Source organism: Micromys minutus (genome assembly GCF_963924665.1).
Source record: "Micromys minutus genome assembly, chromosome: 19".
Taxonomy (NCBI): domain Eukaryota; kingdom Metazoa; phylum Chordata; class Mammalia; order Rodentia; family Muridae; genus Micromys; species Micromys minutus.
In genome coordinates, this window is record NC_137954.1 from 21,280,942 (window position 1) to 21,308,622 (window position 27,681).

Consider the following 27,681-nt stretch of genomic DNA (forward strand, 5'->3'; position numbering starts at 1 on the left):
ATACTCATCTAATTATAATGATTTCAAATTCTCTCAAGGCTAAAATTAAACTTGGCTTCCTGGATAGCCAAACAAGTGCCTATTCTTCTATACCACTCAATTCCCATTTTATCTTAAGCTCACTTGGAACATAAATTGGTTAAAAACAGTCATATTCTGAATGCTGAATAGGATCTCACTAAAAATTCTAAGCCAAGGGGCCAGTTAAAGTTCAGCACCATCTAATTACAGCACTAATAGTGCATTGCTAAGCTCCCTCCATGACGAAGCGAGAGAGGAAGTTGGTGGTAGGGAACAGAAGATTGGTTCACTCCAGGAGTGTTGGTCATGATGCAAATGTCCAACTGAGGGGACTATGTGGAGCCAAAGGGAAAGTTACCAAAATCACAGTTGCAAAGGAGGAGCCAGAATAGAGTCAAAAGCTGATCCAAAGTTGAGCTACTGAGCTATTGAAGGGTTGCCAAGAGAGACAAGTTCCCACATAAAATTGATGGCCAGTGGTGTGGGAGGGCTATGGGGAAAGGAGGCTTTATGCAATTGTTTAGGAAATTCTGAAGACTTTAAGGAGATCATCTGATCAGAAACCTGTGACTTTATACAAAGAGAGGTATTGAGAACACTTACAGGATATAGGAGGTACCATTATCACACATGAGATCACAGAACCAAGACCCAGAGCTTGGACAATACAAATGTATGTTGTATCAACTGTGAACAAAACTTCCTGCATGTTAATCTTGACCTTCCTACTTTCTAGCTGTAGGATGCAAGGGAATTCATTGCTTTGTGCTGTATGGCTTTAACTGTCACTTCTATATTACTCAGATTGTCATAAGGATGATTTTGAGGAGCAAAGTGACTGTTGAATGTACTACAGACAGTGTGAAGGTTAAGACAAAAAATACTTTGTGCTATATCTGTTTTCTTTCAAATACATATTTCTTGGAGTCTGTGAAATAATTAGACAGCACAGTCATAAAACATAGATATCCTGTGTTATTGGTTAGAATATTGGTTTTACTTATCAATTAGAATATAAATAGCACATTGAAGAATGTGATAAAGGTGATAGATTAAATACCAAAGGCTCAACACAGTGACATCAGAAGAGGCATCTAAATGAATTCAAATTTGATACCTCTGGGAATGGACCTATACAGAGGGAGAAGTTTTAGGAGTAAAATTCATTTTTCTTATATGCCTGAAAGATTTAACGATGTCTTAAATAATGTCATGCATTTCCTCAATAGGAGTTATAATACATTTAAATGTAAATATCTTGTTAGAAACAGTCTTGGGTGGAAAACATGGTTCAGTAGGAAAAGTACTGTCCTCGAAGGCACAAAACCCTGAGTGCGAATCCCAGAATCTACTTTTTAAAAGCTGTATGTGGCGCCAAGTTTATAATCTCAGGATTGGGGAGGCAGGTGGATTCCTGGGGCTATATGGTCATCCAGCCTCAGCCAATTCAAGTCAACGAGAGAAGAGAACCAGTGTCAAAAAATTAAATGTAGAAAGCACCTCAAAATACCAGTCAATGTTATTTTAGCCTCCACATGCATGCACACATATTTACACACATGCCAGAGCATACACCTGTGCTTGCATGCACATGAACATACTTCCAAGTAGTAAATGAATAGGTAATATGTAACTGGGCTAAATCTTATAATCCCCCTTAGCATAGCTGTGCCCTCAAATATGCCAGATTTGAGTTTGCTTTGCCATATCTTGTCTATCATTAAGTGGAAAAGTTTGCTTTGATGACATATAAAATTAAATTTTAAAGATTACTCTTTTTCCTGGACCAGTTGATGGAAGAACATGCATTTTAAAATAAGATTCTTATTGAACTAGATATGTAATAGAAAGAAAACGGTATTTAAGGACAAAATATTTTATAAACATTCCTAGTAAAGTATCTGAATTCTTAATAAATGGGATGTATGAATATCCATTAGAACAATTTAAGGCAAAATGTATAGGTATTTTTTATATGTCATTAAAGCTTAACTATGTGAATCTTTTGAAGTGCTTCTCATAAAATAGAAACTATGACTGTTTCAGACCTCTCCTGCTGTGCAATCCTCATGAAAAGAAAAACAACATAATGTTGTTATGGGGTTAATTAACATACTGATAATTCTTTAAAAAGGAAATATTTCAAGTTTAAATTTTGTTCCTAAGGTTTTATTCTTTTAAAAAAAATTACAATTCATTTATTTATTTTATATACACATACTGTAGAATAGGGCATTAGATCTCATTCCAGATGGTTGTGAGCCACCATGTGGTTGCTTGGAATCGAACTCAGGACCTCCAGAAGAGCAATCAGTGCCCTTAACTACTGAGCCATCTCTCAGGACCAAAATAAGTCCCTTTCCTGGTCTCCCCTCCAGTTTTCTCATGTTTCTATGAGGATGCTCACACACCCATTCACCTACTCCTACCTCACCAACCTGGCATTTCCCTACACTGGAGAATTGAGTCTTTACAGGACCAAGGGCCTTTTGTCCTTTGATGCCAGACAACTCATCCTCTGCTACATATGAGGCTGGAGGCATGTGTCCCTCCACTGTGCACTCTTTGGTTGGTGATTTAGTCCCTGGGAGCTCTTGAGGTATGGATGGTTGATATTGTTTTTGTTCCTATTAGGTTGCAAGCCTCTTCAGCTCCTTCAGTCCTTTCTCTTAACTCCTTCATTTGAATCCACATACTCAGTCCAATGGTTGGCTGTTAGCATCCACCTCTGTATTTGTCAAGCGCTGGCAAAGCCTCTCAGGAGAAAGCTGTCAGCAAGTACTTCTTGGCATTCGCAATAGTCTCTGGGTTTGGTGCCTGTATATGGAATGGATCTCCAGATGAGGCAGTCTCTGGATGACCTTTTCTTCAGTCTCTGCTCCACACTTTGTCCCTGGATTTCTTTTAGACAAGAGGGCTGAAAACTTGGAAATGAGTGGGTGGCCCCCATCCCCTAACCTGTCTAACCTCTGAATATGGTCTCTACAGGATCTCCCTCCTCTTTGTTGAGGATTTCAGCTAATCTCATCCCCACTGGGTCCTGGGAGTCTCTTGCTTTCCTGGCATCTGGGACTAAAAAAATGTGTTAAAGGATCAGTATGGTGCAATTTCAAAGAGAATTCTAATTATCAAAGTTTTAATATTTATTTATTTGATTGTATGTAATTGTATGTTTGTGCGTGGGTAAACATGCCTGTATGTGCACAGAGACCAGGTGAAAGCATTAAAGACTCTGGATCAATGACTCTCTATATACTCCTTTGAAGCAGGATCTCTACCCTAACCTTCAACTCACATCTTTTTTCCCTAGCTAAGCATGAGGCCAGAAATCACTGGTGATCTTATTGTCCCTGTACATAGGAACTGGAATTCAGGCATCTGGGGAAATGCAGTGTGTCACATGTATGCTGGGATACAAACTGTCCCCATAATTTCAGAGCATCACTCTTAACTGCTGAATTCCCCAGTGGCTGTTACTTTTGTTGGTTGTTCTTGTTTTGTGTTTACTGTTGTTTGATGTGTTTTTGATTTTTCTTGATGGGATCCCTCTCTAGACCTGAGAAATTCACTACCAGGAAGGACTATGCAATTGATGTGAAACAGGGAGTGGAACAATTATTCCACTTAGTTGAGAAACACTATTGGCCAATTCATAGAGGAAGAACCTGGGATTTCATCTACCTGCTCTGCTTTCAGTCTTCTTTACTTGTCATAGATACTGGGCTTTTTCTATAAAAATATTTGCAGTAATTTAATTTCTATTTTATAAACCTCATTGCAATCTTTCTGCCACCATCATTTTCTCTTTCTCTGTTCTCCCTCTTTTTTTCTTTCTTCCATTCCAATTGATTTTTTCTCCCTCCTTCCTCTTCTTCCTTACTGCCTTCCTACTTGTCTCTGAACACCCCTCTGCTTCTGTCTGTCATATGAAGCTGTACAGCATGATTTTAAGAAGCTTGAGTTATTGTGTTTGGTTGATTTCTTAATATGACCATCATTTTCAACCTATATTTTCTGACAATTTGCATGCTTCAATATTTTATGATGTGATTCATAATTTTTAAATTATCATACTTTTAATGCTGATTAGAATTTTATACAAGTGTAAAAGACTTAAAAAGGCATTCAGCACTTAAAATAAGAGCATCTTAAATCTATATGCAATATGCATTTTCCCCATTAGATAAGATTTCTTTTTTTCTAAGAAGGACTGAGGCTTCCACATTTTGGCCTTCTTTCTTTTTGAGCTTCAAAGGTCTATGAGTTGTTTCTTGAGTATTCAGAGCTTTCTGGGGCTAGTATCCAATTATCAGTGACTGCATATCATGTGTGTTCTTTTGTGACCGAGTTACCCCACTCAGGATGATATTCTCTAGTTCCATCCATTTGCATAGGAAATTTGTAAAGTCATTGTTTCTAATAGCTGAGTGGTATTTCATTGTGTAAATGTACCACAATTTCTGTATCAATTCCTCTGTTAAAGGACATCTGAGTTCTTTCCAGCTTCTGGGTATTATAAATAAGGCTGCTATGAAAATGATGGAGCATATGACCTTATTATATGTTGGAGCATCTTTGGGGTATATGCCCAGAAGTAAAATAACTGGGTCTTCAGATATTACTATGTCCAATTATCTGAGAAACTGACAGACTGATTTCCAGAGTGGCTGTACCAACTTACAACCCCATCAACAGTGGAGGAGTGTTCTTCTTTCTCTGCATTCTTGCCAGCATCTGCTGTCATCTGAGTTTTTGAACTTAGCCATTCTTACTGGTGTGAGGTGGAATCTCTGGGTTGTTCTGATTTGCATTTCCCTGATGACTAGGGATATTGAGAATTTCTTTAGGTGCTTCTTGGCCATTCAATATTCCTCAGTTGAAGATTCTTTGTTTAGCTCTGTACCACATTTTTTTTAAAAAATAGAATTGTTTGATTCTCTGGAGTCTATCTTTTTGAGTTCTTTGTATATATTGGATATTAGACCTCTATCAGATGTGGGATTGGTAAAAATCCTTTCCCAGTTTGTTGGCTGTCATTTGTTTTCTTGACAGTGTCCTTAGCCTTACAGAAACTTTGCAATTTTATGAGATCCCATTTATTGGTTCTTGATCTTAGAGCATAGGCCATTGGTGTTCTGTTCAAGAAAATTTCCCCTGTACCTATGTGTTCTAAGCGCTTTCCCACTTTCTCTTCTAATAGTTTCAGTGTACCTAATTTTATGTGGAGGTTTTTGATCCACTTGCACTTGAGCTTTGTACAAGGACATAAGAAAGGATCAATTTGGATTCTTCTGCATGCTGACTGCCAGTTGAACCAACACTTTGTCAAAGATATAGGAACCACAGGTGTGAGGGTGTGTTTCTGGGTCTTTATTTCTGTTTCATCTACCTGCCTATCCCTGTACCAATACAATGCGGTTTTTAATCCAGTTGCTTTGTAATATAGCTTGAGGTGATTCCGCAGAAGTTTTCTTGTTGTTGAGAATAGATTTTGCTATCCTAGGTTTTTTGCTATTCCAGATGGATTTGAAAATTGCTCTTTCAAACTCTATGAAGAGTTAAGTTGGAATTTTGATGGGGATGCAATATGCACTTTTAAATTGTAATTGAAATGAATTGTCAACTTCACTTTGACTTCAAGTTTTTAGTTTTAATTTTGAAGACTTCCTCTTTTCCCTTCAAAGCTGAAGAACAATTTCAGGTTCATAACAAAACTTAGACAATAAAGAAACTTGCCACTCATCTCCCATGTGTACATGCAGAGTCCCACCCTCAATATTAATAACATCATTTACCAAATGTTACAAATCATGAGCACATTAGCACATCATTAGCATCCAAAGCCTGCAAGTTAGATTCAACAGTGTTGTGTCTCCATTATGGGTCTTATAGAGGGGGGGTTTTCTGTTGTCGTTTTGTTGATGAGTTTTTTCATCTGCTATAAAGTTTCTCCATATCCTACTTACTCATCTTTCCCCTTTCATCTTCAATGTTTTCTCTTTCCCAACATGTCACATAGTTGGAGTAACCTGTCACATCGCTTCCTCAGATTGGATTTCTTTATTTGGTAACTTACATTTGAGTCCCCTACCCCATATCTTTAATTCATTACAGTTTAGGACTGAATAATAATATTCTATTGTTCTACTCTACCTGAGTTTACTTTGTCACTTATTGAGGATATATAGATGTTTCCAGGTTTAATTTGTGTGTGTGTACAAATATACAGATAAACATTCTTAATTCTGCTAAATTTCAAGAGGCATGGTGATTCAGTACATATGATAAGAAATATGCCTTACTTATGTACATAAGAAATTATCAAAAATGCCAACCAGAGTAAATATGCCATGTTGCATTCTTTCCAGGCCTGACTGGGATCCTGTGCATGTTCCACATCTTTATCTCTTCTAGTGTTGCCCTGATCTACGTTTTGGTATAAGTTTGCAGTAATTCCACATAGAGGTCCTATTTTTGTATTTTGTTTATGGCACATGACAGCATCTCATATATGTATTTAACGTGTGTGTGCCGTGTTTGGTGAAGTGCCTGCTGACATACCCATTCCATTTCAATCAGGTCTTTTTCTTACTCAATTTTATAGCTCTTTCTGCTTTCTAGAAGACTGTCTTTCATCACACATGCCTTTTACAAACATTCTCCCCCAGGCCAGGGCTTGACTCTTCACTAGCCTAATGGCATCTTTTGCAGAGCAGAAGTTCTTAATTTTAACAATGACTCTGGGATTGCTTTCTTTTAAACAAGTTTGGAGATTTAATAATTTTAGATGCCAGCATTTGTCTGTAGAATTACTCAAATGGACTGTCAACATGCCTAATTCTAGAGCACTCTGCACACCTCGAATAATAATGAAACATTTAAGTTCTACTTATAAAGAAATGACAGCATAAGTATGACAGTAACAATGTTGATATTGTTACATAATTACTATTTTGAAAAAGAATGAGAGAAATTCTCACAATGTGGCCCTGGCCAGGCTACAGCATACTATGTAGACTAGGCTGGCCTTGAACTCACAGAGCTTCATCTGTTGCTCCCTCCCAAGTACTGATGTGTGCCACTAGGCCAGCCATTTTAATGTTTTAATATATAATCATGTATAAATATGGAAAAATTAATGTAATAAACTCATCTGCTTATCACTCAGATACAGGAAACACAAATTTGGTCCCTCATAGCTCCCTGACTTCCCCCTCTCCCATTTTCATATTTTGTTTTAAATATCTGAAAAAAATTCCACATGGTATATTTCAAGGTCTCATATCAATTTTAGCAAAGTAATACAGTTCTTTTTCAGGATAATAACTTTATAGAATCAGTACAATATAGTTGTATATATTTTGAATGGCCTAGTTTAGAAGTATTCACAACTTTTATTTTTTGCTCTACATTCTAGAAAACCACATTAAGATCTTCTGAAGGTACACTGAAATGGAAACTATGCCAGCCATGATAGGATAGCCCTTAAAGAAAGCTTTCACCTAGAAATGCAAAGATTATTAAGACAGTTTTATACAACCATAACTATGCTGTATGCTTCTAATTTCAGAGATAATGACTTTTTCACTGAATTTAATAAAGGAAAGCCTATACAACTTGCTAGGCTCCTTTTTCTTGACGTCTGGTATATATAAGTGCCTACTCATGTTAGTAAGCATTTATTTGTAGCTAATGCAGACAGGGCTACATTCCACAGTCTGGGGAATGAATGTGTTTCTTATTGAAGCTTAGATAGATAGTCACATGATATTCAAGCTACTTCTTGCTTCTCTGCTGTTTGAGCCCCCCTCCTAGTACATAAAGACACCCTGCACATGGACCATTCTGTGATTCTTACACTGATTTCTTGACAGAACTAGATGCAGTGTGTTTACACTACACCCGTTTAGGAGAGGCTGAGATGGGTCAATAAAGGAAAGACCATGAAGGCAAATCATTATTTTAGTGGCCTCAAACAAAGACATTTCTCCTTGCAAATTAATTATCAAGAGTTAATTTGATTAGCTTACCTTGTTGGTTCTTAAATGTACAGCCTGATGTGTGCCACTAGGCACACATCATGACAGTGGTGGTATATTCTCATATTCTGTAGTAGACATTCAATGACATTCATCTGCCTGTCAGCCATCATAATAGACTAAAGGAAAACATATGACGGAAGTAAAAGATTCGGGATTTTTACCAATATAAAACTGCTTAGAAATAGAAGTGCTCATTCATGGGCTTTGAATTTCAGAAGTTATGAGAAAGTCTGAGTAAAAGGTAGCTCAATCTAGACAGTAAAACTGAGACAAAGACATTCAACTCACGGTGACATTCTAGTGACTGAAGCTCAATGAACACTTTTTAAACCATTTCTTTCTTTTCTATGTGTGGATGGATTGATTGTCTTTCACTTGCATCTGAAATAATCCTAATACTTTCTCCATTCAAACAAGTCAAACTTCTTTCTCTATGAGCTGCCATGTTAACTCTGTCGAGGTTTCTACCATATGTACAAACCTAAATTCCGTCTATTTCATTACTTAACTCCAAGTGCTCACCTGTGTTTTCATTTTAAACCTGTCTATTGGTTTATAGCAGAAGCCCTTTGACCCATGAAGTATGGCACATTAAGGAACTGAGAATGAAGATGTGTAGTGGTTTTGGAAAAGTAAATGGAAACAAAGTAGCCATAAGTTTCTTTCAAGTGTTTATGAGCTATTGTGCCAGAGCATCATCCTACAACACCAGAAGGTTCTGTCACAATTTTAAAGAGTTGGAAACTTTCCAAAGAACTTGGAGTAAAGAGACATTTCTCTTTTACAACATGTAGCAGGCAAATTCGTTCAACTTTCTGTCATAGCCACCTTCAGTTTTCTTTAGTCTATGGTAAAGACAAAAAGTTCTACAATCTTTCAGACACTGTGGTACTCCCTATGGCTCAGTACCTTAGATCAGGTATGGTTTTGGGATATCACATAGTACAAAAGTGTCCTCTTTTGCTGTCTGCTGCTCTGATAAAAAGCCCCAATGTAAAGCAAATTGGGACAAAGGTTTTCCCTTATCTCATGATTCCAGGTCACCATTTGTCAGAGGAGGGAAGTTCTGCCCAATGACAAAAACCTGAACTTCTTCTTGAAGCAGACAACATCACCTCCATACTCAAAAGCAGAGAGAGAGAGAGAGAGAGAGAGAGAGAGAGAGAGAGAGAGAGAGAGAGAGAGAGAGAGAGAGAGAGAGAGAGAGAGAGAGAGAACCATGTCTATTCATGTCTACTTCTCAGCTCACACATGTAATTCAGAAGCCAAACCTAAGAAATAATATGACCCACACTTAGGCAGGGTCTTTCCACATCAAAGAACATGATCAAGGAAGTCCCTTTCCCCACAGGGGGCCATCCAGATCTAGTAAATCCTCAGTGATATTCTCTTCCTGTGTGATTCTACAAATATAAAGTTGAAAATAAGAACTGACCATCACCAAAGACTCTAAAAATGTCAGAAAATGGGGGCTGGAGAGATGGCTCAGCAGTTAAAAGCACTAGCTTCTCTTAGATGTATTGAGTTCATGTCCCAATAACCAGAGTAGTTCTACAACCACCTGTACTGGAATATGAGTCCCTGTTCTGGTGTTCAAGAAGAGAAAACACATATACATAAAATAATGAAATCTTTCAAAAGAAAAATATTATTTCAAAAAAAAGAAAAATATTATTTCAGAAAAATGTAATTAACAAATTGAAACTAGTGACTTTTTAAACTTCAAGCCATTATGAAGGCAAATATCCAGTAAATAACAAGGCTATTGCTCTTTCATAGGTAGGAAACTGAAAAATTTGGAATTCAAGGCTGACCTTTCAAAAGGTTGATCTTTCGCCTTAAATTGAAAATTTCTTTTAAAACAACAAATTATACTCTATGTAAACTAAATATTAATTTATGTAGAAGTGTTACATTTGGTTTCTCATCTGTCACTTGCCATCTAGGTTAGCTATATTTTATCACATACTTTTTTCTTTTTCCTGTTATTAATACAGTGATATTTGTGTTCATGTAGCCCCTTTCATCCTATTCTAATTTTGCCCTCAGGGGGAAAGGGTAAATCTAAAAATAAGGATGTGATTACTAACAATTCCCTATCTCGCCAGTGCCTTTTCCACAGTCAAACCTCCATATTCATACTGGAGGATTCATCTATGATAAAGTTTGTTCTGAAACCAGTTTGAACTTTCTTGAAATATTAGAACTTTGACTTTTAGAGTCTTAAAATGTATTAATTGTTAGAGTCTGAATAATAAAAACTGAGACTATTAAAAGTGATTTTATTACTTCCTACAATAAAATTAATTAAACTTTTAATTAAAAGGCTCCTATCAATAGAAGCCTTTGGATTCTTTCCCTATTCAAGAACAATGGAGAGAGAACCCATCACAGTCTATGATCATCTCAAAGCTGTGCTCTGTCCCAGCTTATCTGCCTCTCAGAAATGAACCAAAAGCTCACAATCCCTCTGACATCAGCAAATAGTTTCTCAAGTATTTGCAAGACTCCAGGTGCAAGTGGTCCCTAAATAAATATTATTACAACACTGATCAGCTCTATAGGTGAAGACCGTGCTAGGCTACGGGTCTACAAGTATTTCTTAAAGAGAGCAGGTGGCTGTTGATAGTCTAAATGGATTCAATAATTAGTTAAACATTTTTAGGACTTTAGGTGCATCTCACAAGGGAGTTCACTAATGTTCAAAAACAGCGCATGGAAGAAAGCACCTGTTCACAAATTTCTTCATTCGCATCCTCCACACAGGAGGAACATATTTTGAAAACAGTACTCTGTAGAAAAGATTGCAATTTTTATCAACTCACCTATTACCTTTTATAAATTTTAGAAGTGTCAATGATCTCTCTCTCTCTCTCTAAGATATACATAGATTTTGCATGAAAGACAAAAATTAGTTTATCTATGTAATCACTTCTTGTGAAAAACCTCTAAAACCTACATAAGAGACTAACATTTGCCTAATTAATAAGTAGCTTTTCATAGCAAAGTTAAGTGATATAACAAGTGTGTTTTGTCTTCAACACTCCATCTGGTTCTATAATTTAAATACATTATGTGCTCTAATATAAATACAACATAAACATCTTTTACTCTCAAGCAACACAGTGGGACAGTGAGATTTAACCTACCCTCATGACTATCATTTTTTATGACATAAGGTAGCAAGAGAAAATTTAAATCCATTGTTCACATTTTCACACATTTTTATATTACACTGCCACATGGTCTCCATTCAAGTAGTATTCTCTACAAAAAACAAAAGTTAGATCTCTTTAGCAAGAATATGCATAGTTCTAAAGTTCTGGAAAAGTTTATAAGTTATTACTATCACTTAGACTAGTTAATTCTTAATATTTTAAAGAAGTATTACATCAATCAGCAATAGGCTGAGAAATAATCTAAATTGCATTCCATATCTTCTTTAACAGTGTTTTTGAAATTCTGAGTAACTACTTAGGTTGAGCCATTAATGCAAATCTCCAAGACTTAAGTTGTTTCTTGATACTTCTCATTTTGAGGCATCTTTTAAAGAAACAACAGATGCCTCTCCACATGCATTCAAAAAATCAATATAATTAATCAATAACACTCTCCACAGGTAATAAATGCTGAGAAGCATTTCTGCCTATCTGTATTGATCGAGAGAATTGCTTCAAATTGGTTCTGATGTGTATAAAAATCATTTCCTTATTGATCAAAGCCTGTCATCCTCTTTCTGATATGTTATTTCATATTGGGCATACAATTGTTTTAGTCTCTATTCTTGTACTTGTAATAAATAAATTTCCTGTGATCTGTGTATGAAAATAGTTTCAATGAAATAGAAAATAAGTGTTTTGTGTCCTTTATAGGAACATGTTATTCAAAGTTCAACCAAAGCATGAATAATCATGAGAAATTACTGTACTTATTCTAATGAGAAATGGAAGGATAGATTTCATTCACATTTTTATTATGCATGACAAGCTTAAAAGTTTTGACTCGGCTTCTGTTTCTTATAGCAGAATTTTGTCCTGCAACTACCGGCATCTGAATTAGGATGCACTTTAGTAAAGAAACAATAGAAAAGTACATATATTTAGCCAACTATAAAACTGTATTTCTAAAACATATTCCTATAACATGTTCAAACTTTGAACAGTTGTGTCAACTTCTCTGCTAATCATGTGTATAAACCTGTAGATGCCAAGTCGTAAGAAACATATTTTCAAAAATTAATTTTCTGAGCAAATACATTTGATGTTTCAATAGATGATTTATTAAGCCTCATTATAAAGGATCCATATTACAGTTGCCCTAACAGTACCTGATAACTGGTAACTCACAAGAGGAAATAGTATTGATCATTTAAAGAGTTCTTCGATGTAGCTCAGCCCCTAACTGGTTCCCACTACTGTGAGTTATTCTTACAACAACAACAACAATTAAAAAACAAAAGATCGCTGTCACCATCATTTAGAGAATCTCATAATACCACCTCCTTCTCTTTGTTTTCCATTACAAAATGACATTGGTCCACTTCCACGGGAAACATTAGAAAACAAATGCATTCTTAAAACATGGCTTGATTAGAACATTTTCTTCATGTCAGTTGCTTTTGCTTTAAGTCTATGAAACATGAATTGTCAAATTGACAACTCAAGTCTAGTTAACTTTCTCAATCTAGCAGATTAATTTTACCTTGGAATTGGAGAGATATTTTATATGAAAATAAACCAGGTTGAAATGATTCAACTAAACAAAGCAAAACAAAAAGATAGTTGCTCTTCCTGGAAACAATCGGCATAAAGAAGTAGGTAACATATCACACCATGTATTAAAATAGCTGTTTATATCACATGCTATTTGGGAAAACTTGAGGGGGTGCTTGCTGAAGATAGACACATGAGAATTGAATAAATTCTGTTCTTTGCTGAGCAAACGCAAAATGATAATTCCTATACAGCATGTGAATATTGAATAGTTACCCAAAGTTGTGGAAATGGCTTTTCTGATCACCAAAAGACTATATTGATCCTTGTAGTGTTGGATGCTCTTCAAGCTGTCAAAAGAATCAAGGCAACTCTCCTAAGTCCTTTGCTTACTGCTAGCATGCTAGTGTACAATCAGATCCTTGGAGCTCATACATGCCATTAAGGTAATGCAAAATGAGTATCTTTAAATGTCTCTAATAGTCCAGTCAATATTTTTCATAGGAAAACTCACAGGCCCAGCTTGAATCTAGAGCTATACACACAAGGGTGTTGACTCTGAGTCATGTTGAAATTTAGTAAAGGAAGCTTAATCATAGTGGGGAGATGACATTGAGTCAATCAATGAAAATTCATCCAGAGGTATTAAGGCATGCCACAGAGGATAAGAACAAGAGCCTTGGAGTCATAGGAATCCCAAATCTGGATTCCACGAGTCATGTTCTGTGTGGCCTTGGTGAAGTTGCTTTAATCTTTCTAAACCCCATTTTCTCTTTCCACAAAGCAAAGTGTATCTCAGCACTCTCCAACAGAAATCTACTTGTAAATATAATTCTAGTCATATTTTCCAAAAGGCTAAAATAATAATTTTAATATATTGCACATACGTGAAATACAAATCAAAGCCTATTTTAGTAAATATCATATATTTGAAGTGCAGTTATATGTTATCAACATAAAGCTATTTATGAAGTACATGAGATTATTTATTCATGGGCAATCTTTTACATCAGGTGAGCATTTTACAAACATAATTCATTCCAGTTCTGTTAGTTGAATTTCAAATGCATAGCACATGTATATTTCTACCCCATAGGGTTGTTGTGCTACTAAAGTGACTTAGGACAATGCTTGGAAACAATAAGTCCTAGAAGTGGTAGTTGTGACACCTATAATTATTACCCTCTGGCAGTATTGATTACAATGCTCTCCTCGATAAGTACACAGGTATTTGGCATGGCCAAGAATGTAGAACACATACATTGCTGATTGTATCTTTTGGGATCTTGTTACCATATAAAGGTACAAATAAAATGAGGCACATTTTCCCAGGAAAAGGGACTTTAAGGACTTGCTGTACCAATTGATTGAAGAAAATAATTCTAACTGGGCTTTAGTAGGTAATTTGGTTTTTGTCAGGAAGATATAGCCAGGGACCATGAAGATAGCTAAGGAAAATATTCCACAGGGTACATTAAAACAAAGTGTATAGTGGTAAGACTATACTTGACTATGCAATGTGGGTTTAAATCAACCACAGAATATTTAAAAGCATATCAAGGTGCTTGACATTCTCCATTATCAAAATACAAATAGTGAAAAGCACCAACTTAGAAACCAAAGACTAACATATATGCAATGGTGATTTCTGTTAAGAACATGGTTGTTTTAGTTTCAGAGGTTTACAAAGTGGTAAAGCTGACACTGGATGAAATAATTGATGTTGACATGGACAGTAAATATAAAAGCTTATAAACTTAGGGATTTTGTTGCTCTCGGAGAGAATCCCAAAATAAGTATCATGGCTAATCTGAGTCTTAATTTCTGAGAGAAACCCTAATACCTGTAAATGTGTATGTACATCTGTGAATGTACATGTGTGTGTGTGTGTTTTCATCAATGGACAGATCATGGAAACAAACTGAACAAGGACACAGTGAAACGAGCAGAAGTTATGAACCAATTGGAATTAATAGACATCTACAGAACATATCATCCTAAAAAAAAAAAAAAAAAGAATACACCTTCTTCTCAGTACCTCACAGCACCTTCTCCAAAATTGACCACATAATTGGACACAGAACAAGCCTCAATTGACAGAAGAAAATTGAAATACTCCCATGCATCCTTCCAGATCACCATGGTCTAAGGCTAGTCTTTAATAACAACAAAGACAACAAAAAGCCCATATACACATGGAAACTAAACAATGCTCTAATAAACGATAGCATGGTTAAAGAAGAAATAAAGTATTTTCTAGAATTTAATGAAAATGAAAACACGACATCCCCAAACCTATGGAATGCTATGAAAGCAGCAATGAGAGGATAGCTCTGAGTGCTTCCAAAAAGAAACTAGAGAGAGCATACACTAGCAACTTGACAGCAAAGTTGAAAGCTGTAGAACAAAAGGAAGCAGATACACCCAAGAGGAGTAGACAGTAAGAAATCATCAAACTCAGAGAAGAAATTGACCAAATAGAAACAAAAAGAACCATTGAAAGAATCAACAAAACCAAAAGCTGGTTCTGTGAGAAAATTAACAAGATTGATAAACCCTTAGCCGGACTAACTAGGGAGCAAAGAGAGAGTATCCAAATTAACAAAATCAGAAAGGAAAGTGGAGAAATAAACACTGAAACTGAGGAAATTCAAGAAATCATCAGATCCTACTACAAAAGCCTATACTAAACAAAGATGGAAAATCTGAAGGAAATGGATGAATTCCTAGACAGATACAAGATACCAAAGTTAAACAAGAACCAGGTAAACCAGCTAAATAATCCCATAACACCTAAAGAAATACAAAAAGTCATCAAAAGCCCCTCAACCAAAAAAGGCCCAGGTCCAGATGGGTTCAGTGCAGAATTTTATCAGACATTTCTTGACAACCTAAAACCAATACTATCCAAACTATTCCACAAAATAGAGTCAGATGGAACACTACCTAACTCATTTTGAAGTCCACAATAACCCTTGTTCCTAAACCACACAAAGACCCTACAAAGAAAGAGAACTTCAGACCAATCTCACTTATGAACATTGATGCAAAAATACTCAACAAAATCCTGGCAAACCAAATCCAAGAACACATCAAAACGATCATTCACCATGACCAAGTAGACTTCATCCCTGGGATGCAGGGATGGTTTGATATATGGAAATCCATCAAGGTAATCCACCATATAAACAAACTAAAAAATAAATAAATAAATAAAACCACAGGTCATCTTACTAGATACTGGGAAAGCACTTGACAAAATTCAGCACCCCTTCATGTTAAAAGTCTTGGAAAGAACAGGAATCCAAGGTCCACACCTAAACATAATAAAAGCAATATACAGCAAACCAACAGCCAACATTAAACTTAACAGTGGTAAACTTGAAGCAATCCCACTAAAATCAAGTACTTGACAAGGCTGCCCAATCTCCCCCTACCTATTCAACATAGTACTGGGAATCCTGGATGGAACAATTAGACAGCAAAAGGAAATCAAAGGGATAAAATTGGAAAGGAAGAAGTAAAAACATCACTGTTTGCAGATGACATGATAGTGTATGTAAGTGACCCCAAAAATTCCACCAGAGAACTTCTACAGCTGATAAACAAGCTCAGCAAAGTGGCTGGATATAAAATTAACTCAAACAAATCAGTAGCCTTCCTCTACTCAAAGAACAAACATATGGAGAAAGAAATTAGGGAAAAAATACCCTTCACAATAGTCACAAAAACTATGAAATACCTTGGTGTGACTCTAACTAAGCAAGTGAAGGCCCTGTATGACAAGGACTCCAAACCTCTAAAGAAGGAAATCGAGGAAGATCTCAGAAAATGGAAAGATCTCCCATGCTCATGGATTGGAAGGATCAACTTGTAAAAATGGCCATCTTACCAAAAGCAATCTACAGATTCAATGCAATCCCCATCAAAATTCCAACCCAATTCTTCATAGAGTTGAAAAGAGCAATGTGCAATTTCACCTGGAATAATAAAAGACCTAGAATATCGAAATCCATCCTCAACAACAAGAAAACATTTGCAGGAATCACCATCCCTGACCTCAAGCTATGTTACAAGGCAATTATGTTAAAAACTGGATGGTACTGGTACAGAGATAGGCACGTGGATCAATGGAATAGAATAGATGATCCAGAAATGAGCCTTCACGTATATGGTCACTTGATTTTTGACAAAGGAGCTGAAAACATTCAATGGAAAAAGAACAGCCTCTTCAACAAATGGTGTTGGTCCAACTGGCACTCAGCATACAGAAGAATGAAAATAGACCCTTTCTTATCTCCTTGTACAAAGCTCAACTGCAAGTAGATGAAAGATCTCCATATTAAACCAGGTACATTGAAACTATTAGAAGAGAAAGTAGGGAAAACCTTAGAATACATAGGCACAGGAGAAAATTTCCTGAACAGAACACCAATGGCTCATGCTCTAAGGTCAAAGATTGACAAATGGAACTTAATGAGAATGCAAAGATTCTGTAAGGCTAAGGACACTGTCAAGAAAACAAAATGACATCCAACAGATTAGGAAAAGATCTTTTCCAACCCCACATCTGATAGAGTACTAATATCCAAGGCATACAAAGAACACAAGAAGCTAGACACCAGAGAATCAAACAATCCTATTAAAAATGGGGTACAGAGCTAAACAAAAGTTGTCAATTGAGGAATATCGAATGGCTGAGAAGCACCTAAGGAAATGCTCGACATCCTTAGTCATCAGGGAAATGCAAAGATCCAAACAACCCTGAGATTCCACCTCACACCGTCAGAATGGCTAAGATCAAATATTTAGATGACTGCATATGTTGGCCAGGATGCAGAGAAAGAGGAACCCACCTCCATTTTTGGTGGGGTTGTAAGGTGGTACAACCACTCTGAAAATCAGTCTGGTGGTTCCTCAGAAAATTGGACATAGTACTACCTGAAGACTCACTTATTCCACTTCTGGGCATATACCCCAGAGAAGCTCCAACATACAACAAAGACACATACACCACAATGTTCATAGCAGCCCTATATAATAGCCAAAAGCTGGAAAGAACCCAGATTCCTTCAGTAGATGAATGGATACAAAAATTGTGGTATATCTACACAATGGAGTACTACTCAGCTATCAGAAACAATGACTTTATGAAATTCTTAAGAAAATGGATGCCTCTAGAGAATATCATTCTGAGTGAGGTAACCCAGTCACAAAAAAAAAAAAAAAAAAAAAAAAAAAAAAACAGACATAATATACAGTCACTGATAATTGGATACTATCCCCAGAAAGCTCTGAGCACCCCAGAAACAACTCAGGCTATATGAATTTCAAGAAAAACAAAGGCCAAAATAAATGAAAAATAGTGGTTTTATCTTTACACACCAAGAAAACATTCATTATTTCCAGTTTACATTTTGTTTTACATGTACTTTCTGCTCATTGTAACTAGTAAGATTTTAATGCATACTATCAAACCTTTAAAAAAAAATCAAGTACTGACAAAAATGTATTCATATACTTTTATGCAAAAATGCTTTTAAAATCTCTACATTTATCTTTGGTTTTTAAAATAAAGTTGTTCAATTAAAATAAACAAAAATAAAAAACAAAATGAAAAAAAACTGCAAGGAAACAATACTTTTCTTTGAGCTTCGTGAAAGTCAAAAACAGCAGTTGCCTATTGAGCGAGTCTAGAAGTGAAGTCATTGTGTAACCCCACTGTCAGCAAAGACTTAGTAGAAGAGGGTTTATAATAGATATTCACATCTGCTGCTTTGGACACTCTAATCCATCCTTAGGATGTTTGCTGTGTCAGGCTTCGTTCTAGACAAGGAAGCTGAGTCTTATAAAGGTTTGCAAATAGACCATATCTATCACAATTACCTTTACTTGTAAAACACCCCTCTTTCATAGGCAGTGTGCCTATTCAGGGACAGTATGTGTGATAAAATACTTCACCATGGTTTTCATGGTGAGTTCTTACTGTGCAACAGAAAAATTCTTTTTCAAGATTTTAGTTTCACCTACCCAAACTCTGTTCAGAAGGCATGGCTGATACAATGCTATCTGGACACAGTGAAGATAAGATGGTTACCAGTTACTAGTTTTGGAAAGGTTGTGCTGGAATATGAGCTCCTTCCCTATATGGTAAACATCTTATTTATCCTTCACAAGCCTCCTTCCTCTCCATATCACATGCTAAAATGGCTTAATAAGTTTTAAACACTGTTGTTGGGATGGTAATACACCAATAAGCATAATTAAATAACCAAATATTGAATGTAATACTTATGTTCTATGCTTAGGTGAACATATTCTATTCATCCTACTTGCCTCCAAATGCCAGGATAGTCTCCTACTGGAATTTATCAATAAAATTATTCATCAGAATTGTTGTATTTTAATTCTTTGGTATTCAATAAAAATATTTTTAAAATTATGAAAATTCCCCATGCTAAACTTGGATTACCATATATTTTTTAATTTGGAAGATTCCAGAAATTTAAGTTGTTAAAGGTCATATAATTTTGAGATAGAAATACATTTTTCATTTCAACTTCAAAGAAAATGTATTGAAATCATAAATATCTCAATTGTTATATATTTAAATGTATCCTAGAAAAATTTAAATGTATTTACCTGTTTTAAAGAACTATTGCTTTAAGTTGTTTTAATATATTCATTAACAAAATAAAGTTGTCTTCTTTAGTTGCTCTCAGTCTTATCTCAAAATGATCTGTTAATAACAAATATAAGAAGAATGTTGGGGCATGTAGTGACCTCTGTATACTAAGCAAGCAGAACTACAGACTCTTATCCTAAATGGATCTTATGGCTCCAATTATTTGTACAGATAGAAGTTAGTTCATATTTAATGAGAGCCTAATATAAAAATGAGTCTCTTGAATCACAACCAAAACAAGATAAAATGTTGTATCATAATAAATCTCTATTTCCCTCTTTTCCAGGTCGAGTTTTAGCTCAGGCGAGTGCCAACGGGATCATCCATTTGCTGGATCTTAAATCTGGGCAAATTCACAAACTGGTGGGCCACGAGAGTGAAGTGCAGTCTGTGGTATTCTCCCACCACGGGGAGAATCTGTATTCTGGAGGTTCTGACGGCACCATTCGGTTGTGGCTCTAATCAGTAATATCATGCCCCGATGCAAAGGGCATTCTCTCTAAGGCTTAAAAAACGCTTCATATAGTCTGCTCACAAGCCAGCAAGTAACTGGTTAAAATGACCAATAAATAAGATATTTGTCTTAATGCAAGCTTTGGGTGAATACTATATAGCCCATTCTGTTACAAATAAAAATTATAACTTTTTGTTCATTTATCTGTCTGTGTGTTTTTTTTTTTTTTTTTCAATCCGGAATCTTTCACTCTCTCATTTGGTTATGAATTTAGAGGCAGGGCATTCTTGCTAGGAGGTTGGAAGAAACAGCTTTACAATGACGCCTAATGACAGACTAGATGAATTACAAGACATTGATTTTTAACGTTAGAGAACAAACTGCAGGAAAACGCGGCTACTTTCTTTTTTTTTAAACCGGGGCTGCAGAAGACCCAAAGTTGAATTATGTATAGCACAGAGAAAATCTTTCTATAACCAGAGGGTCAAACAGAGTCAGAAAGCATACATTTTCATAGGTTCTTTGACAATGAGTGTGCTTTATCTATTAGTAATAACCAAGCGATTGCAGATGGCTTAAATCTAAAGGCAAGTCCCCGGAACTTTCATCTCTGCAGCCCATGCAAGAATGCATTAGGTAAAATTACATATTTCTAATTTTTAATTGTGATTTAAATGCAAGTAAGTATCTTGCATGCAGAAATCCCCCCCCCCCAACATACACACACCCCATGCTTGCTCGCATCAGCTGTATCAAGTGATTGCCTTAGACAACACTACAGCCCCGTCCACCGAAGCAGCTGGAGGTTTCGCCCAAGCTGGGCTCAGAAGCCAGTTGTTGGCGCTGTCCGTGGTGCTGAGGAATTCCCGGCTGCCGGCAGGATGAGCTCCGAATCAGCAGTCTGCAAACTGCTCCCAGCGATGCCAAACCCCAGTTAAAGTTGCGCCTTTGCTTCACATCCACAGTTAGAATCTTCCGGTGTGTGAGGAGGGAGTCAATCAACACACTGTGGACGATGCTGATGCTTCTGCTGGTGGAGTGGGCTTTAAGCTTCAGTATGCTGTTTCTGTTTGTGATCCTCAGAGCCTAGCCAAGTCACCTCTACTGCCGTAGCAAACACTGTGTAAGTGAACTCATGTGTGGAAGAGGCGTAATCAGCCAGGAAATTTCATAGAAGGATCTAAGAAAATGCTAAAAATAAGTTCAACATGATTCTGCTACCGGGGTCCGGATTTCCACAGGACCAGCATTGCTTCTTGCTTTGAATTCTGAAGACAGGTCCAAAGCATATTTCTTATGTGTGTCTGCTGTGTTTCTCTCTGGAAGGGTGGGAGACTGCTTCTTGGCTGTGTTTTGAAATGGGAAATAGAGAGGATGGATTGCCTTTAATTCATGCCTGAAAATGCATTCTTTGGGTGACTAAAGAGGACCGGCTTACCTAAGGGATACCTGACCTTTAAGTTCAGATTGGTCTGTGACCCCCCAGAATCACCACTAACCTCAGAGTGACTAGGTAAGTGAATCTTATGACATGAGTTGTGTTTGCTTTCTCGGAGAAATAGATGCAGTCATTTTAAATCATATGTAGCAATACAGGGAGGGGGTAAAGTTTAGCTGGGAAGTGATACTCAGTTTAACAGTGTTTGCATTCTTATTTAAAATCTTCAGATAATGGTATTGTTGTATTTCCATAACCTCCCTATTTTTAAATAGTATTTTAAATGGTACTACAGGATGTTTATTACAATGAAGGCTCTTTTAAAAATAGCCTAAGAACTTTGTTTCATTAAAAAGGTACATAGTCCTCATAATAAAAGCATATTTAATGTTAATGTGAAGCAAAAACCCCACCCCTATTTTTATCTTTAAGTTTATATTTACTATAACCTTGCACATTAATGCCTACCTGTGGCTTACAAAATGATCCTTTTCTGCCTGGGTCATTTTAAAGCAGAATCCTGTGTGTGTTTCACGTGGCTTTTCTTGCATGTATTGATAGCCACTGCTGGACATTTTGAGGAGGCACGGTAGCTCCCTTGTCTTGCAAGATAAACTTTCTATATATGAGAGAAGTGCATAGATGTATGCTTTAATTAGTCCAACATACATATGCCTTTCCAGAAGCTTCTACTATGTTTGTGGCCTCTGTAGTAATTTGGAAGAATAAAAATGCTTTGTCAAAGGGAGCTTCCAGCTTCTCGAGTAGAATTGTAGGTTTGCATTTTCTTGTTCTGTCATGACTCATTATTTTTGACATATTTTAAGAGAAATCTGTCTCCCTTATCGTTACCCCGAAGGAATTCACCCAAAAGGAATTCTAATATCAGAGAATATTGGAGGAATGCTAATATCAACCTTGTCTGAGAATGTGAATACATTACCTTCCATTTTACTATCACTCTAATTTGCATATTAACTTAAGATACAAATATATTCTAAGAGTTGATGAAGTTTCCTAACATCATCTTCATCATATTTAATTATCATAGTTGTATGCTAGCCTGAAAAGAAGTGGTTTTTTCCTGCATTTAGTATACTTTGGAAATAAAACATTGAATAAAACTTAGACATCTTAAAATTCTCTACATACAAATCTTAGTGATATTGACATAAAGCCAATAGCATTTAAATGATTAATTCAATATTTTACAACAATCTTCCTTATCTATTCCTCCCCAAAATTATAGTTTCCCTCAGAACCTTTACATAAGTTTGCTACTCTAAATATTCAAAGAAAGCCCCATTACCAACACTTACTCCCAAATACTAACATTCAGGAAAGCTTAAATTAGTAGTTGCTACCCAGAAAATAAGGCATAAACTCTGTGAATGTCGATGTTTAATTATTATTTTAAGAAACTTCCACAGAAAGTTTTTCCCTCTGGCATCTTTGTCTAAACTGATTGAATGCAAATATGTTTTATCATTTCAAGTGAGTTATATTTTCAGTAACATGTGAATGTTATTTATATTACCTGAAAGGAATCAACTTCAAATAATATTACATGATTATTACATCTTCATGGCTATAAAAAGTTGTAGATATCTTTCCTGCCCACTAGGAGCTTACCTCCTGCATAAAAGTAATGATGTTTACAAAAGGAGAAATGGTTGTCTTTAATAAGTCCATATCAATAAATTAATTTTGTATCATTTCCATGTATTTTTCCTTTATTCACCATGATTTGTTATGCTGTTTTTTAATAATCAGTGTGTTCCACAATCCAGAATATGGGCTTGAGAAGAAAGCTTTTATATTGGATCCATCTCATTTAAACCTGCATCTCATTTAAACTGTCTTGTTTACAATTCCTTTGCTTTTAGAATTTAATGCTTGACCATAATCTCTTGCTTTTATGCAGATTACTATAACATCTACATTCTATTACTGACTCATCCAGTTTAAAGAAAACTAGGGATGTAATTTCAAATATCCTTGAATTATATATCAGTAGCTACTTGCAATCACCCTTTAAGGCTCAGTCAAACCACTTCTTACAATGTACAAAGAGCCAGACCATTGAAACTCAAAAGGAAAACTACAACCTGAAGGCCTCTAAGTAAAGTAACTCCATAAATGAACATTATTGAAACATATTGTCAAAGCCCACTATTCAGACTTTATAATAAAGTATAGACAGTTGGAGGAGCTTAGTTTATTTAAAGTCTCAGTGTCTTCCAAATTGAATCTATACAAATGATTTTAGAGCATGGGCTTAGCTGCATCTTTTTTTCTCTTTTATATGTCAAATTATCTTTTAAATATTTGTTTTCAGCCCACCCCTCTTGCATTCCCATGGAAGGAGCTGAGTGTGTTTAATATTAGGAGAACATCCAGAAGTCTGTGAGGAGGGGGATGGCTCTTCATATTCATGAAGCTTGCATACTTCTATTGGTCATCCCTGGATTGGTCACCTCTGCTGCCATCAGTCACGAAGACTACCCTGCTGACGAAGGTGACCAGGCTTCCAGTAATGACAATCTGATCTTTGATGACTATCGAGGGAAAGGGTGTGTGGATGACAGCGGATTTGTGTACAAGTTGGGAGAACGGTTTTTCCCGGGGCATTCCAACTGTCCGTGTGTCTGTGCCCTAGATGGACCTGTCTGTGACCAGCCGGAATGCCCTAAAATCCATCCGAAATGTACGAAAGTGGAACACAATGGGTGCTGTCCCGAATGTAAAGAAGTGAAAAACTTTTGTGAATATCATGGGAAAAATTACAAAATCTTGGAGGAATTCAAGGTATGAGTTACCCTCCATATTTATTGAATTCTAATTTTTACTATAACATGCTTAGACCATATTAAAGGCATATGCAGAAAACATACAATTATATGACCCTGTAGTATAAGTGGCACCACGGTTAACAGAAAATTCTGTTGGTTCATCACCCAATACTTCACAGTAATTTTTTTTTTCAGAAATGTTTAATATCTTCTCCATTTTAACACTCAAAACCGATCTGTGTTTTTACAAAATAGGTGTTTGAAGAGTGATGGTTTGGAGGATGCATCTGTTGAACTAGTTTTCATATTGTTAGTTTTCTGGCTTACTAGTCTTTATTTGGAGCCATCTACCAATGGCCTTGACAGATGTGTTTACTGTGTACATGTGCATGCTACAGCAAAGCCCTCAGAGCTGTGATCTCTACATCAAGAAAATGCATTGGGCCTACTTGTGACACAGCAGGGTTGTTCTCTCTACTGATCAGATGTTTACTCATAGGGCTTCAAAGGGAACTGAGTTTTTATCATGGCCATCAAAGCAAGACAATTCAACTTTTCAGTTACATGACACTTAGTTTTCCTTTCATCCTTTGTGTCTTATTTTCAAGTAACATGGAGTTTGCTTTTATTTCTTCTGGAGTTCTCTTTTATCTGATGGCTAATTTTAATTAGAGTGTCGTATAAGCCATGTGAGTTCTGGAAGCATGAATTAAGTTATCAAGAATGCCGTACTTAATTGTAATGCCTGTTTGTGTTTTTGGAGTATCTTTCATGGTGAAAGCTTAATTCGAAAGGGTCTAATTTTATCAATGTTCTGTGACATAGGGTTTATAGCATTGCAGGTAAAAAAAAAAACAGTAACAGCTGATTCTAAGTTTGCTTGTTTAAATTTGGGAAAGAATGTTCAGGTTTTTAGACATGAACTAACTACTCTTTCTACAAAGTAAAATGGTAGCAGAAATAAGCATGGGGCAGAAAGATCTGAAGTTGTCATCATTAGGGAGTTTGGTGTATGGCTGTTTTATTGTATTCAGTCTATTCTGGGCCATGAGTTCAAGCTTGTTTCAGTTTATACAGGAATGCCTGGGGGTTTTTTTGTTTGTTTGTTTGGTTTTTTTTTTGTTTGTTTGTTTTTGTACTACATTCTATTGCCTGTAAGTAAAAGGGGTTTTAATGAGTAAATCAACTTTGTTAGATATAGTGTTGTTCTAGAGATTTATTTGTGTGTATTGTAAAATTTTGTTGCGCAGTGATTAAGAAGTAAAAGCTAGAGACTTTAGTAAAGCTACCCTGACACCAAATGGCAGAGAGGAGCATACCGTCATATGGAGAATAATAACTGTATGGTCTTTAAAATATTTTATACACTTTGGCATAAGCTCATTTTTACTTCTAGGCAGTGAAATTAAATAAAGTATTCAATACATTATAGTTTGTGAACAAAGTCTGTGGCAACCCCTATCTAGCGTACACATATATCTAGAGTAGAGTTTTTTCTGGAAAGAGTATCTTGCTCAAACCAAGATCATAGGAGATGGTTTTTGGTATATAAAACAATAGACAGTCTGGTTTATGAATTTAGTCAACTTACCCTTAAAATGCTATAGTTTATCCCCTCTATGTACTAGATTTACTTAAACAAAAATATAACTTTGAGAGCTAGGTAGATTCTTCAGTGGTTAGGAGTACCAGCTGCTCTTCCAGAGGACCTGGGTTTGTTTCCCATCTGTAGCACCAATCACAGGGTATCCAATAGATACCCTCCAGCCTCTGCAGGTACCAGGCATGCCTGTGGTACACTGACATGCATGCAAGTCAACACCCATGCAACAGAATAAATAAAAATGTTAAAAGGTACTTGTGTTACCATCTCAGACAACACAATACATATGAACAAAACATTAATTGTTCTTGTGCTTCTAGTTATAGCCCCAACATAGTATATTTCTTCATGTAACATCCCTTAATAGCAAACCACTCATACCTATTTCTGCCAAAGGACTATTAAGTATATACTTTTTCAAATTCTTCTTTATTACAAATACATGGCCACAAGCATTTGTAGATATTACCTGGCACAAATTTGTTAGAATGTGGAACTAAGACCAAGAAAGTTTGTTACCTCCCCCACAAATCATCCATTTGTTTAACCTGTTTCTTAATACTGATTTCTTGCAATTTAATCTATTCAGCTTTCCAAAGCACTTTTATGTCAAGGTCAGAAACAGCTGGATTTGAAGCCCAAATTCCTCAATTCCTTGGTGAGATGTAAGATCTGACCCACAATAGTAAAACTACAAAAATAGTCATTGTAATGATTAATTCCCTTGTAAAGAGATGCTAAAAAAATATGTAATGAAATCATTAGTCCCGGGACAATGAGAACATTTGAGTTGAATAAAATGTTCTCCATTCTCAAATGCATAGGCATTTACTCTAGGTTCTACAATTTTCTGAGTCTTATATTTAATAATTAAAATTCAATGTTAAAATCATTTCAGATGAAGGACTTTAATAGCTTCTATTAATGTTGTACTTCTCCATAGGAACTATACATCTAAGCAAACACTAGCCAAAGCCTATCATACTCATTTGTTTCCAACTCCTAACCAGAAATAAGTAACCAACATTTAAAGATGCACGAAACTTCCTTAGAATGCTCATGACACATTACTGAGGTCATTGTAGTAAGTGCTATTCTTTCCAATAATATATTCATCCAAGGAGCATTTGTTGTACCGTTTGCTCTTCACAATACTATAAAACCACTTGTTATGAAGATCAAAGCATCTAGAAGTAAATGTGCTAACAAGAAAGATATGATTAATGTCCAACTCAAATGTAAAGAAAAGCAGTAAAAAACTGATCTTATGGACTAAGTGTGCTGGCATACACTTGCAATCTAAGCATTTTCAAATCAGAGACAGGGGAATCATGGGTTTGCAAGATCAGCCTCAGCAAGACCCCAATTTACAAAATAAAGATGATGCTTCATTTATGACCACAGGGCCAATATCTGCTCAAGCCTTATGGTATGACATGCTTATCAACATAGCATAAGGCTTGCCAAAAACAAACAAACAAACAAACAAAAACCCCACCTTCTTCAAAATGGCCAGTGTTGAGGCTGTCTTTTAAAATGATAGAAGTTGATATAAGAAGATCAAAATTCTGAAAGAGAAGCTTCTGGAGCAAAAGCACAGACTGGAAAAAGCAATACCTGTGAGGAGTGAGGGTGTGAATAAGGCTGGATCCAAGGCTGTGTTGTGCTAACATGAAAGCTCTAGAGCAATGGACCACGGCGTTTTAAGATCAGGTTTAAATGTGCCTTTCTTCCCCCCCCCCCCAAAGAACATCAGGAAAAGAGATCCAATTGAAAAATTTCAAAACTACAAACATTCCCTGAAAAAAATCTATTTCCCTTTCTAACATATTTCTCATGTATGAAAAATCTTCAAAAATATTTTAGAATTTTAAAAGCAAACATCAAGATTACTCACATGGACAAATATAAAGGTATTAGGGTAGTTTTCAGGA

The 27,681-nt window shown here is 36.0% G+C and overlaps 2 protein-coding genes across 2 annotated transcripts in view; both read left to right on the forward strand.

Moving 5' to 3' along the window:
* SPAG16 (sperm associated antigen 16) overlaps window positions 1–19,922 on the forward strand; it is a gene marked incomplete at both ends in the record, with an annotated part of 827,025 nt that extends 807,103 nt beyond the window's left edge. The window contains one exon of the mRNA XM_080932901.1: window positions 19,747–19,922. Within this exon, the coding sequence (XP_080789027.1) occupies window positions 19,747–19,922 (176 nt within the window). The remainder of the gene's footprint in view (window positions 1–19,746) is intronic.
* Window positions 19,923–23,770: 3,848 nt separating this feature from the next.
* Window positions 23,771–27,681, forward strand: part of VWC2L (von Willebrand factor C domain containing 2 like) — a gene marked incomplete at both ends in the record, with an annotated part of 153,154 nt that continues 149,243 nt past the window's right edge. The window contains one exon of the mRNA XM_080933412.1: window positions 23,771–24,160. Within this exon, the coding sequence (XP_080789538.1) occupies window positions 23,771–24,160 (390 nt within the window). The remainder of the gene's footprint in view (window positions 24,161–27,681) is intronic.